Below are 14685 nucleotides of genomic sequence, written 5' to 3'. Positions count from 1 at the left end.
AGTGTCATACCACTATTAGCCTCTTGGTAGATATTCTTAAAGAAAAACACAATACTAACTAGGATCATGGATGTTAAAGTCAAGTCCTACCGGGCTTTTTAGGTGGAGTGTTATAGTATTGTGTGTTCTTATTGAGTATTCAACTCATTTTAATTTATTTTTATATTTTTAACCACTCAAATGATGATATAATATTTAAGACAAGCTAGACTTAGACGGGAAAATCTAGTAGTGTTGGTGAAGCTCATGTTGCCATTTAGATTGGTTTGTTTCAGAATTTATGTTGGCATTTTATTTTCAATTATTTCTTTCCACTTTCAAGACTCTAATTATGTTTCTATGTTAAACGACTTGGTTCAAACGAAAGATTTATTTTATTTAGATGAATAATTTACTTTTATATGCCTGTTACAAGTTACATAACATCCCTAACCTACCAGAGGGGGTGTTGTATTTGTACTTGCATCCAACAAACTATTCAGCCTTGCCGATACAAGGACCTTGTCTTCCTCTATCGTGAAGTTGGCACCTCTTTGTAGTCTAACCATTAATGATTTCAATTTTCCACTTGGGGATGAGACTCTGACCTTTCCCTTTCTTTTTATCAATTCCTATTCTTGACAGGCACAACGTTAACCTAATACATAAGTATTAACTTGACACAATACTAAATTTAGAGATGGTATTAATTTAGTTTTATAACGGTTGATTTTTTATTTTGTAAACAAATCCATTTAAGTATAGAAATATGAGATTATATGTTTTAAAATAAAAGTTGAAAATTAAATAAAATATTATTAAAATATTATTTTTTAATATTATTATTATTTTAAAATTTAAAAAAATAAAATTATTTATTATATTTTAAAAATTTAAAAAAATTATAATAATTAGATGAAATGAAATCATTTTTATATCCAAACAGACGTGAGGCCGGACTTAAGAAAAGAGAGCGAGAAAAGTCGAAATGCGAACTTTTTTAGCCGTTGAAAAAGTCTGACATCACATTATGGCAAGGGTTACTTTCCAAGATGTTAGATTTCCAGGTATGACAACATTATTACAGGTGCAATACATGCAAACCCAAAATCCAATCCATGCTCGGAATGTTTGAGCATAACAGAACCAAAACAATCATAGTCTATGAACTACAAAGCAGAAGAAAACTTCTACGTAATAACTTTTAACCTTCAGAAACATGTGATGACAACTGTAGCATCCGGAACTCAATCTTCTGCTGTGTCTGAACGGACAGCTGATAATAAAAGAGGAAACATATTGTCAGAAAGTGAATTATGAAAAGAGCCATCAATAAAATATGCCGACTGAAGACAAGTAATCTGTAATATTTACACTAATCTTGATTCTTTTAAGTGCACTAATGAACATTTTTCACTTTACAAACCCACCCGTGGGTAACCCAAGTGGTAAGGCGAACTTGTATGCATAAGCCCCATGTCACAGGTTCGATTCCCTGAGATCAAACTGATATTTAAGTGGGAGGCCATGGAGGTGGGTTGTTGTGCTAGTCTTCCTAGGAGTTTAGGTTCCATGTCCTAAGGGCTCTGCCGTGGAATAGTTCCCCCATCAAAAAAAGAAAAAAAACTTTACAACACAAAATCCTTCATGTGAAACACATGGTCTAAATATAAAGAAGTTACAATATATATACATACATACATACATATACATACATATATATGGACCAAAGAAGTGGACCGATAAGTGCAAATGCACTTTTTTATTTTTTATTTTTTCCCTCTTTTCCTTTAATCATTTTTTACACAGTTTTAAATATTTTTAAAAAATAAAAAAAATACAAATTCACTAATATTCATTTCCTTAGCCATTAAGTAAAAGGAATAAAAAATAAAAATAAAAAATTTTTATCGGTTCAACTAAAATTTTCCTGTATATATATATATATATATATATATATATATATTTATATATCAAGAAGTTAACAAACCAACAAATACCATCAGCAATCAGGCTATCTTATACAAAGCATAAGTCGCCTCATTGAAAAGATAATTTTTGTTTATAGGTCATCTGCATACAAAAGACAATGAAGGGATAGGTCCCCAAAAACTTCTCCAGGATCTCATAAATTAAAACATTTCCAACAGACATCCCTAATATATCGAGCACAAAAGCTATCGAACTGAAAATAGATTTATTAGGGATTTTGAAAATAGATCACTACATCGAATCTGCATTTTGAAAACTGTGCACTAATATCAAATTGAAAACAGACTTCATCAGCAAAACATATTTTACAATCAAGAAACTAAGACTGTCAGAGTTGGACCCCAACCATACAAGAAATCAGCATAAAAAATAAAAAAACACTGGTTAGAGGGAGAAACCCAGGATCTCAAGCCAACTTGTAGATGGACAAAAGAATCATCTTGTGGAGAAACATGGGGCTAGGTCAAGCTTCATGAAAGTTAGTACAAGATTGCAGATACTTTTGTGGACAAAATAGACAAATGTCCTTACCAGCTTCAATCCTATAATGTTAAAAAAACTTCTTAGTTTTACTGATAAAAAAGGAAAAGAAAAGAATACTTCTTAGTTTAGGTAAAGCCGAGAGAAAACAGTTTAGGCATGCTTTGTTGGAATCGCATTGAAATTGCTGAACAAACAGAAGGAAAAAACATAAGAAAATGGAACTAGACATCACACTTAGGGCTCCTCAATGTCACACCTCAGATATGGTTCATCATTCTTTGCCAAAACTATCAGACTTGCTTACTATTGAGTCGAAGCATTACATCACTACAGACAAGGATTTTATCAATGATCAAAAGGGGTGTCACAGCTGGCCACAAGAAACATACAAGAGATAAACCTCTAAAAAAAATGAAAGAGCAGCAACACCATCTTCGGCCATTATCCCATGAAAAGGGTGTTTAGAACAAAAGACTTCAGCTCCAAAACTGATTTTCACAACAATCAAAGCTGCTGTTCTTTCTTTCACACCATGGTATGCACAATGAAGTCATTCTCTACAAAAGTGCTCCCTCATGGTTGCCAAATTACTCTTTCCACAAGAAGGCATCACCCAAACTTTCTCAAGTGTTCAATAAGATTCTAGCCTCTCAATGTAAAAGAAGATGATTTGCCGATTCTCCACCTTTATTGCAGATGCAACAACAATTAACCACTATCATGTATCTTTTCCTTATTTTGTCCTAGGTAAAAATCTTCCCTAATGCTGCCGTCCAAGTAATGTAGTTCTACTTAAAAGACTACTCTCCTAGATGGGGGGCCCAAACCATTTTATCTTCACCAACGCATCCCACCCTACAAGAGTACAATCTGCGAAATAAAAAGGAAAAAGGAAAAAGGACCCCCCCTCCTGGTCATTAGCCTCGCTATTGAAGGTTACATCTTATTGAATAGAACCATGCACAAGATCATAATGATCACCAATCAGACTTGATGCAAGCAATTCTTAGTAAATCCAGGAAGGAAGTCAAGAATTAATCACTACATCACACATCCTTCCAGAAGCAAATCTTGGACCTCACTCTTGGGGACATTGGATTCGGAGAGTTTTCCCTTGAATTACTAGAGGTGCACTTGCGAGAAACTCCTTGCCAAGCTTGTGCACCATTGGGATTAGTCATGACTTTTTCTCAGACACCCGGTGCCAAAAAAAAAAAAAAAATCTTGAACTCGTCACCCATTTCAAATCTAGTAAAATGGAAAAAGTATGCTCAACGACTTCTAACGTTCTTCCAATAATAAACTCTAAAGTTAATTATGACCTAAGGGAGGCCCAAGCCACATCTGGACTAAGCCTACAAAAGTAGTCACTGTCACAATAGGAGCCCCTTGAAATCATTATAAAGAACAAACATTTCTCCCCCCTAAGCAATACACCAAATAACATCTTGCCATGTGTCCATTACAGTCAATTTATGCAAAGAAAAAAATAATCTTCCTTTTAAAAGTTAAAAGAAAAGAATGAAGTTCATCCCTCCCCTTTCCCTCACAGAGACCACACTGGTGAAGGGTGTCCACCATCCTATCCCCAAACAGAACAGGGGCTGCTCAAGGGGGGACAATTCCCCACCTTACCCATTGCACAGGGATAGCATTGAGAGCATATCTCGCCTCCCATTCCAAGCACGACTGCGCTACTGCTCCACTGCTCCACTGCCCTTGCTTTTTTATTTTTTGAAATGGGGGGTTTTGACACGTTTTAAAATTGCTCACGAAACCCACCCCTGCCAAATAATTTATGCATGAGACCAGTTTCTAAACCAGTTTTGAAATTGAAACAGAATCTAAAATCAGTTACCATGCATCCCCAAGAAAGCCTAAAAAAGGGATCCAAGCTATGGTCCATTAACAATTAAAGAATGGTATAGATTATTCTTAACTCCTATAATTGAATAAAACTAACATCAAACAAGACCCCTTTTCTGCCACCTATATTAGCACAATTGTTCTCACACTATCGTCATGTGTAACATAGAATCTTGTTAACCATCTTAAATTGGATTTAATTCAATGACTCGCCTGCCTTAAGAGAATCATTCATCAAAGAAAATAGTAGAGAATCAAACAAGCGTATCTAATGCCACTTATGTAACACCCCAAATTTAGTATGAGGGTGGTGAATGGCATAGGTGTTGCTCTTATACATGTACTGTATACTTGGACTTTGCCTATTCCCATTAATAAAGCTTCTTTTTTACCACTATAAAAAAAATAGGTTGAGGATGGGGAATAAGAATCAGCATTACCTGCAAGGAAGAGCTTCTTGAGATATATAGTCATTGCAAGTTATTTCAATTGTAACATTGACCATCCATACTTTAGTATATGCCCAAATGTGGTTTGGGCATTCCTTTGATCAATAGAAATGGTATTAGAGTCAATCTATAGTTAGAAGTGTGTGATTTAAGCAGTACACCTAGAACGGAATGGCCTAATGGGATCATTAAGGATATGAGGAAAAGATTATAACACCAAAGAAAGAAGAGATCTTGGCCGAATTGCCACATGTTCCTGGGTGTCTACCAGTGGTCTTCTAGCATTAGAAGTTTTTTCTCTATCCATGGATCCTTTACTCTTTACTCAAAAAATTGGAAGTATTGATCCAATTAAAAAAATATATATATGTTTCGTAATTTCAGAAAAAGGAATATCGAAAACTTGAGTGGCTGAAGCTGAAGCAGCATCTAGTATGAGAGCGGTTTCTGGCAACTTACTTTGCTTCTGTTTATAATGAGCATAACAGGCTCTAATTGTAACATTAACTAGTCCGTAGACTATAACCCCAACATTTGGCTTGATCTCTTTGGGTAGTTACATATTTTCCAAAAAAATAGCAGGCCTTATATATCACAGATAGCACTTCTTCACTCTTATTTAAAACTTTTAACAAAAACATTCATCTTCTTAGAGACATTGACACCTTCTAGATGCAAAAATCACATTATTACTTCATAAATTATTATCATTTCCACCACAAGGGCCATCTAATGAGCAAACACCAGTAACAACACTACCAAAGAGCCCACACTTCCTTAGTATAGCATGACTAATAATCCATATGCTCTCATAGATTAGAGCACTCTCATTGGATTAGCCAAAACTAAAGGACATTTTTTATGAATGTAAGAGAAATTTGACTTTTGGCTATTCCATTCACATAAATCTCCACATTGGAATAGCTATTTTTTCATTATATAATAATAAAATAATATAAGATAAATTTGGTTTTGGTTATTTACATCAAATCTCCATATTAGATTATACATTTATTCATTATATAGTAATGAATAACTAATAATTTCAAAAATATTTAATTTTTTTAATTATTAATTTATTTTATTTTATCATATTTTACTATTCTACCTATTATATATTAATTAATAATCATATTCTTATTAAATTAATATATCACTAACTCAAATTAATATACCAATTGTGATAAACTATGTGATAGAAAGAAAAAAAGAGAGAAATAATTAATAAAATATGTATTTGATGTATGTACAGTAACCCTCAAATTTCGAACAACTTTTGAAAGTCACTGTAGCTAAATTCCTGGCTAATCCATTGTGAGCATATTTTGCTCTCTAATAACAGTCAAAAGCATGACAATATAAAAATAAGAAGAACAAAAATTAGTAAAACAAATACTCATGTTGAAGAAATCTAAATCATCACTTCCTCCCCCACCCTAACACACCAGCCAAAAGATTTAATAAAAAAAAAATAATAAATAAATAAATGAATAAATAAAAATAAATAAATAAAAAAAACAAAATGGTTCAAAATTTTCAAAGAACTAAAATGAATCTATCTCAAAAGATGCACTAAAAGGTAAGTAGAAGAACAATAACCTTCCTCTATATCCAAAAGGCTAAATACACCTTTAAAAAGCCAAACTTATTGCCAATCCAAAGAAAGCATTGCTGCATAGTATTGAAACGTCATAGAAGGTGAGCTAAGTCACCAAAATAACAACTACCAGTGTCGTAGCAGTAAAGGAAAATAATGGTCAAATTATAACTCCCTGTACAAGCCTTTCAAATAAAGCCCATAAAACAATCATCTTTCAGCAACAAAGTAAATTTATCATGCATCTCACAGTCAAGGAAACAGGGCAAGCATACAAAACTATGGAAAACAATATGGGACCAATCAATTGAACTCCTAACATGTCCATGTCCAAGCATGCACTTAGAATTTCAGCTTATTTCCATAATAACCAACATGGACCAAGTACTTCCGGGCTATGCCTATTTCATTCGTATAAATAAAATTTACCTCTTACTTATAAAAAAAAAGTATCAAAAGGGTCAGGCATTAGAATATTGGAATAACCTAAGACCAAGCTACAATTCAAAAGCTGAAATCCAAATCTCAACTGCTTCACCTTTCAAGAAGACAACTTTCCTTCATCATTTTTTAAATAATTTTCTTCTCGAGTTTCGTTGGCCTCCATACAGAATTGGAAGAACAAAATCAGACTATCTCCCACACAGATAGGCACATCGGAATGAAATAATGAGATTAGAAATCAATGAAAAAGACGCCAGATTGCAACAACAAAAGATTCGCATATAAATATCGTCTATATGACCACATCGAAGTGAATGCGATGAGAGATTGAGAAAATCTCGGCTAAAGAAACCCTAGATCCAATCCGATCTTTAGCAGTCAGATAGAGATAATCCGAAGCAGTCAGATAGAAATAGAGAAAAGTTAGATTGAAGTAAACATACTTGGTTTCTGGGGCTTTCCGTCGGTCCACTTGGAAACGGAGAAATGGACCTTCTCGCGAGTGAGTGCTTCCGTTTTGTATGGCTCCTTGAGGCAGTTCCTCACCAGATTCGCGCATATGTTGGAGTATGTTATGTACGTCATTCCCGCTGCTCTCCAAAAAGGTGCTGCTGCGTTCGACGCCATTTTCCGGTTCTCGGTGTACTCTGCGTCTTTGTTTCCCGTAGTTTTATCTTACTGTTTAGATTGTATTTATAGTAAGCACGAGATCAACCTAAATCCTTCGTTGGGCCGGACTTGGTTCGGCTTTGGGGTTCTGTGTGTATCCAAGTACCCTACAGTATTTAAAAATATAAAAAAAAATTAGACAAAAAATATCTTCTTTTGTGAGTAATCTCATTAGTATGCTACCTTGTATTATCGCTTGGTATTTATGGAATAGGAGATGTAAAGTATGTATGGAGGGGCTGAAAACTAGTGCAATATAAATGTGGACTTCAATGAAAATGTGGCAAAATAAGATGGCGGGTGAATTGAAAGTGCATAGGCAACTTAATGAGCATGATCTTTATTTGTTTAAAAAGTTAAATTTGGAGATGCCAAAACTTGTTGCCCAGAAATGTCTGCTAGTGAAATGGTCAAAGCCGCCTTCGGGATGGATCAAGCTTAATTGCAATGGGAGTAGTCATAATAACCCAGGGTCTTCGGGAGGTGGGGGTATCTTGCGAGATATGGATGGAAATTTCAAAGCAGCCTTCTCAGCTCATTTTGGTGTTGATACTAATAATGGAGCTGAATTGAGAGCTATGTTGGAAGGGATTCGGCTTTGTAAAAAACTATATTTTTTCAATGTAATTATTGAAAGTGATTCCTAGTTACTTGTGGATTGGTTTTGGACAGGTAAATGCACTCTATGGTATTTATGAGACTATTGGAATGAGTTTATTTCTGAAATGCAAGGAATAGATATTCGTGTTTTACATCAATTTAGAGAAGGGAATCAAGCGACTGATTTTTTGGCTAAACAAGGCGAGTGAGGAAGTAATGTTATTTCTGAAGATTTCCACCATTTGCCAAGGTTTTTAAAGGGAGTTATTCGGATCAACAAGGCAGGGCTGCCTTCTATACATACCTAGGTTTTTTTTTTTCTTTTTTTTTTTTTTTTTTTCTTTAGGCTTGTTTAGATGATTTTTATTCTAGGCCAGTTTAGAGTTTGTTGTTGCTTTTGGTTTTGTGTTTTGGCTTTGTTTGTTTTGTGTTTGGGAGGATTTTTTTATTTCCTATTTGTAAACTCCCAGATACTTGGTTTGTAATTACGGTATTCTTCCGCTATAAATGAGGGCAGATTAATAAATTTGGGATGGGGCCATTATTAGACATGTGGCTACCGACTCTTCTATATAAAAAAAATAAATAAATAACAAGACATGAGTTGACATGATCTGAACTAACGTGAATTAAACTGGACGTGAAATAAATATGACATGAACTGAAATTGAACTCAACGTGAAATGGATCTAAACTGAGCTTGAAACTGGACTTTAACTTGGAATCTTATTCCCAGAATAATTGTTTAATTAAACATGAACCGTGGATGCTACACAAGTCTTCTTGAGCCGCGTGCCTTTGCCGATACCACATCATATTACAGGTATCTGCACTAGCTGTGATTATATTAACATACGTATCACACCACGCATAACTGCACCTGCTGTGAATACGTAATGTACGCATCCTGTGACAAGTATCTACACCTGCACAAGTGCTAATAACATGAAATTGAATTGTGGTTTGGCACAATCGGCGTTAGTGCTTGACTTCGCTCCGACAACCAGTTACTTAGAATCTATTTGAAGCCTGTTGACGGTACTTTATCAACCCAGAAAATCTCACACCAGTGTGAATAATGAAGTTTTACTAGGATATTACCTCATCCTAGGACTTGGAGTCGTGATAAACGTAAAATACTCAACTGATTTGAAAATACTATTTTTCGTGACGAAGTCCAAACTTGTGACATGACGTGGAGTGAAATGAAATGACATATGATATAGCTTGACATGACGTGATGTGTACATGAGATTAGCGATATGACATAACATGACGCGTAACAAATAAATATGGCATAATTGTGACGTGCAACGGTTAAGCATGGCATAATGTGGCATAACGTGCAACAGATAAATATGTACTGGAAGTAAATCATGGCATGAAATAACGTAACATTTGCATATACATAAATAACATAGATGATGGTTTCTCTTACCACCATATACACATAGATACCCTGAAAGTAAGTTAGAGGCTAACTTATAATGATCGTAGCGTGACGACTTAAAGAGTGAAATAATGAGAACTATAAGGAGATATTTCTAAAGGTTAGAAACTCCTTACTGGTATACTTAGAAATATAAAATCACTGACTCAAAGTAAAATTATCATTTTACCCATCTATTTGTGGGAAAATGATCATTTTACCTCTAATTTAAAGATTTCACATCCTAACTCTAAAAATCACCAAGATTTACATGAGGAATATAAGTTTTGTCCTAAATCCAAATATTTAATTAGAAAAATTTAAAACACAACATAGCTATAAGAACCAAGCAACAATAAAATTGTGATTGTGAGTAAAAATATAAACGGGTCATCATGGGTTCGTCTCGTGTAAAACGGGTTGACTCGTTATTGATTATTTTATAAATCGTGTCTTAACGGGTTAATCCATTTTGACTTAAACCCGGTAAACTCAAGCCCAGACCAGCTAGTTTCATCTCGTATTTTTATTGAATTCACGAGTCATGTCACATATTACCACCCTTACTGTTGGGTACACATGTTAGGTAGCAGCACATGAGACTCATGTAATAAGATTAAATTATGCAAAACGTTGTATAGGCTCAAAGATAAACCCTAGAAAGGCTCATCAACATGGAAACCAACTAATTCTCAATGAGATACGAATCTACAGAGATAAGTCCAAGTGAGATACCCACATTGACTGGACACTATCAACAACTTAATCATGCTCTAGAAGGTGACATACCAAAAAGTTGTAATGATGAGTTGAGATGAGTTGAGATGTTTATGATAGGCATGAGGGCGAGCTGAGGCAAGCAATGGCCTCCAACGGGCGAGCTTGTGGTGGTGGGCAAGAAGCCCTCCAACTTTTGGTGTGCCTAGCCACTAGGGACAAGCTAGAAAAGTCTTGTTGTCCTTGCATGTGTCCTCTGATGCGGTAGGCGATGTGCCTGCTACTTTGTGTACGTGGGTGAGCATTGTGCTCGTCCACTAGAATTTTTGTGTTGGTGGGCTTCATGCTCGCCACTAGGGGCATGATGGGAGATGAGCTTCAAGCTTCCCAGATAGTGACAAGTTTTGTGCTTGCTATAGGTAGCCACTAGGGGCAAGTTGTTTATGCTCGTGGTTGCATGAAGGAGTCGTGCCTGTTTTTGGATGAGCTAATTAATCTCGTGGGGAGAATTTGTCAGGTTCATGAAGCTGACAGTCTAGTGGTACCCAAGGCAAGCTTTGTGCCTGTCCATTGCCTTACACACATGTAGGCAAGCTGACTGCTCATCCTCCCACGAGTTAGGTTGGCACGTTAATGCCCACCAACTTTGAGAATCAAGGTGCATGTTGCCTGGCTCTGGTGTGACAATTTTGGACAATTTTGGACTATTGAAATTGAAACTTAGACAAGCAAAGATTAATAAGATCACTTATCTAGTTTTCTGAAGATCTCCTCTCAAGGCCAAACAACCTTTGTTTAGAGAGCAATAAATCGATTTGCATAGATGATGCCAACTGTTGATTCAATTTTCGACAAGCTAAAGGCCAACAGTATGGTCAAATGGAGTTTGATGATGCTTTGGCATTGGTGTGATGCTTGGATGCTCACCCTTAAATTAAATAACATGTAAAATATTGAAAATATGAATAAAGACAGGCACAAAAATTTAAGTAGGTCGACATAAAGGCCTACCAACATGGGTCTTTTGAAGGCGAAATCCACAGTAGTATTTTTTTATTTTTTAGTCTCTCGTGATCTCAAATAGCTCTTAGTACAATAAAAAAAATTAGGGTTAAGGAGAGGTTGAAGACTATGTGGTTCTTATAAAAGCCTGGAATTTAGAGGTGAATAAAGGAGTCTAAAGAGAGTATCTGGAACACAGAACACGTCTCTTCATCTGTACAGGTCCCTTCTTTTGTATCCATCTGTTTTTTTTTTCCTTGAAAGTTATCTATTTTGCGTTATGATTTATCTATCCTTTTTCATTGCATTCTACTTGTTTTATGTCACAAAAATATGTCAGTTCATTACTTTTGCCTTTATCACCTTCCAGGTTGGTTTGTCTTCAACTTCCTTACTTAGCATGGGGCTTTCCATTACTAATGGACCAGGCCCTTCTACATTTTATTCTAAAATTAATTTGGAAAATGGTTGACGTAACCTAATATGAGTAAAGAAAATGACTCGAAAATTATATAGATAATATGTTTCTGTGGAATTTTTGAACTTATAAACCCTCTGAACTTTATGAGGGACCGAGTGGCTGCAACTTGAGGCGAAGTTCAGTCAGAAACCATGCATACATGAAACCAAAGGAGAAAAAAAAAAAATCCAAATCCAGCCTTCTTTTATTCATGAGACGTTTGCATATCTCTTTAGGAAACAAGAGCAACAACGATTATACTAACACTAGCTGTGCCATTTTCATATATAAAAGACGATTATTTATGGTTCTTTTAGAAAGACCATATACTAATAGAGGACAAGTTCCCCAAGCTTGCTAAGAACATTCAAGCCTTGAGCTCCCCATGAACGTTGCATCTACCGATACACATTGCATCACTTCCATTTCTTGTACTTATGTTTCCCAAGCATGCCATTCTTCCAGCGCTTGCCATATTTTCCATGCTTAAGCTTTCCGTAACCATAGCCATAGTAACCCCCATATCCTGGATGATGAGCACCGTGGGAGAGCCGGTGAGAACCATAAGCAGCAGCTGCAGCAGCAGCACCCGTTGCTAGCAATCCTCCCATCGATCCATACCCTGTTATAATATTGATTATCAGAAACAATCACAATGATTGAAGTAAATTAAATGGCAGTTACACCACTACTAACAGTCCTGAAAGGGGAAACAAAAAAAATACAATCCAATGAATCCATTGTCCATATATTTAGCCATACTACAAAAAAAAAAACAGGTATTTGTAACCATTTTTTTTTCCGACGAAAATGATTATTTGTAACGAAAACAGATTCATTTTAATTGGAAATAGTCATTTTATTAGAAATAACTAGTTGCAAATAAACATTTTTCTTGTAGCATGGACAGTACTACCATATAATGACTCATCCTTATCGGATGGGAAATGATTCAGATATAACTATTTTACAATTTTTATGCAATTCTTCGATAAGATATTATTATTTTTTAATTCAAATCCAACAAAGTCAAACAAAATTCAATTAAAATTATAAAATAATACTAGTACTTTATTAAAAACGTTATGCCAAAAAACTGCATCTGTATCATTTTTTATTGAATTAATATCAGATAGTACAATGCATAGCTATCTATAGGATTCAAGTTTCCCAAGTGAGAAAATGTCGTACCTGATTGATATGGAACTGATGAACCAGGATAAGCGGATGGGGGAGGATAGGCTGGTGTAGGGTATCCACCTGGGGGAGGATATCCGGCTGGTTGGTATCCAACCGGAGGAGGAGGATATCCAGCAGTTGCGTAGGAGGCTTGTGGGGGATACCCTTGAGGGAGATATCCTTGAGGGGGATATCCCTGTGGAGGGTAGTATCCAGCACCATATCCAGCAAGGTTTGAATGCAGCCCTTTGTCACTAGACTGGTAACCATACTTGTCTTTTCCACCTCCCATTTTTCTTCAACTCGAAGTTAAATGCTACAAAATTGCAAGCGTATATATAGATGGAAACAAAAACATAAACTTAATTCATTGGCTACTAGACGTACAACATAAGTAGACAAAAAAAAACTGCATATCACACAAAATAAGATCATCAACACAAAGTAAAGAACCAAAGTCAATCGGTTACACAATTTAATCCAATCAGCATCAAAATATATTTTCCTTCCTCATGCAGCAAGAAACAAGAAGATCACTACATGAAAAATGAACATTTGTGACGGATTATTTGAGATGAAAATGACTAATTGTGACGAAAACAGACTTATTTTAATAGATAAATAGTTATTTTTACAAGAAATAACTAGTCACAAATAAATAGTTTTTTTTAGATTGAGACAAGATCATCAGCCATATCATCTGGCTAGTTATTACTCTTACTAACACTACTAATATTTTTTATGGTTGTCGGATATTATAAGCTGGTTGGGGAAACACTAGCAATCAATAGAAACCGATCGAAAGAAACTCACTTCATACATCATTCTTTAAATTCAGTCCTAGTTCTTGGCATGCAGTTCTTTATTATTCATGGAAAACGGATGCATATATGGCAATGGAATGTCTAATTATTGCGGTATTTTCTATTTGGTATCATGTTATCATGTGTATGTCATGATACCAATGCCACAAACATATAATAAACAACGGCCGATAGAATTGGAAAGAGATTATTAAACAATTAATACAAGAAGATCATAAAGAACGCTGAAGCTTGCCTGTTAGAATGGAGTATTCAAGCAAGAGAGCTCCTCACTTCACAATGGCATGGAACGCATGAGTTATTCTCCTTTCCCTCGTATATATATACATATATAGTGGTGGTTGCTATCATTTATCAGGAATGCGTTGCTTCAACGCGTCTATTCCATTTTATAGTATAAAGCTAGTACAATGAGGTGTTTTGTTTTATATATGATCCCGTGAGCTTGTCCCCAGATTATGATCTGGGTACGTACAAACATCATCGTACGTGCGCCACTAGTCAATATATATGTCCAAACAATGCACGGCCGGGATCTACTTGTATCTATTCGGTTTTAACAAAAAAATGAAGGTCAAATAATATTAATTAGATTTTTTTATTTATATTGAAAATAAACTTGTATCTATTCGGTTTTAACAAAATATAAACAAAAAATGACGTAAATAAATTGACTCTTAATTAATATATGTTAATTTCAGTTCAATCAACTATCAAAATAGAGCACTGCATGATTTGTTTTTTTAGATATTGAAATTCATCAATGAGTGAGTTTTTACCAAATTCACTACAACAAAACTGCTTAATTGTGATCAGTTATTTTTTACGAAAATGACTATTTATTGTTAAAATGAGTCTGTTTTTGTCGCAAATATATAGTCATTTTTGTAGTAAATAATCAGTCACAAATATTCGTTTTTCTTGTAATGAAATTGCATAAAAAAATTTCTCTCGATGTACAATGTCAAATTAGAGTTAGCGAAAAATTATGTATT

At 35.0% G+C, this 14685-nt stretch overlaps 2 protein-coding genes across 2 annotated transcripts; both read right to left on the bottom strand.

Annotated features, from left to right (window-relative positions):
• Positions 1–960: 960 nt before the first annotated feature.
• LOC121234742 (ATP synthase subunit epsilon, mitochondrial) lies at positions 961–7495 on the bottom strand. Its single transcript, XM_041130823.1, has 2 exons — positions 7254–7495; positions 961–1255 (listed from the first exon to the last, which is right to left on the bottom strand). Exons 1-2 carry the CDS (start codon positions 7435–7437, stop codon positions 1227–1229), a joined length of 213 nt encoding a protein of 70 aa, XP_040986757.1. The 5' UTR covers positions 7438–7495; the 3' UTR covers positions 961–1226.
• A 4371-nt stretch (positions 7496–11866) lies between these two features.
• On the bottom strand, positions 11867–14059 carry LOC121241316 (glycine-rich protein A3-like). The gene is made up of 3 exons (XM_041139044.1): positions 13926–14059; positions 12879–13182; positions 11867–12309 (listed from the first exon to the last, which is right to left on the bottom strand). Exons 2-3 carry the CDS (start codon positions 13156–13158, stop codon positions 12104–12106), a joined length of 486 nt encoding a protein of 161 aa, XP_040994978.1. The 5' UTR covers positions 13159–13182; positions 13926–14059; the 3' UTR covers positions 11867–12103.
• Between the last annotated feature and the right edge of the window lie 626 nt (positions 14060–14685).

The sequence above is a fragment of the Juglans microcarpa x Juglans regia genome, chromosome 1D, assembly GCF_004785595.1.
Source record: "Juglans microcarpa x Juglans regia isolate MS1-56 chromosome 1D, Jm3101_v1.0, whole genome shotgun sequence".
Classification (NCBI taxonomy): Eukaryota; Viridiplantae; Streptophyta; class Magnoliopsida; order Fagales; family Juglandaceae; genus Juglans; species Juglans microcarpa x Juglans regia.
Note: the sequence above shows the minus strand (reverse complement) of the source record. Positions and strands in the feature narration are given on the sequence as shown.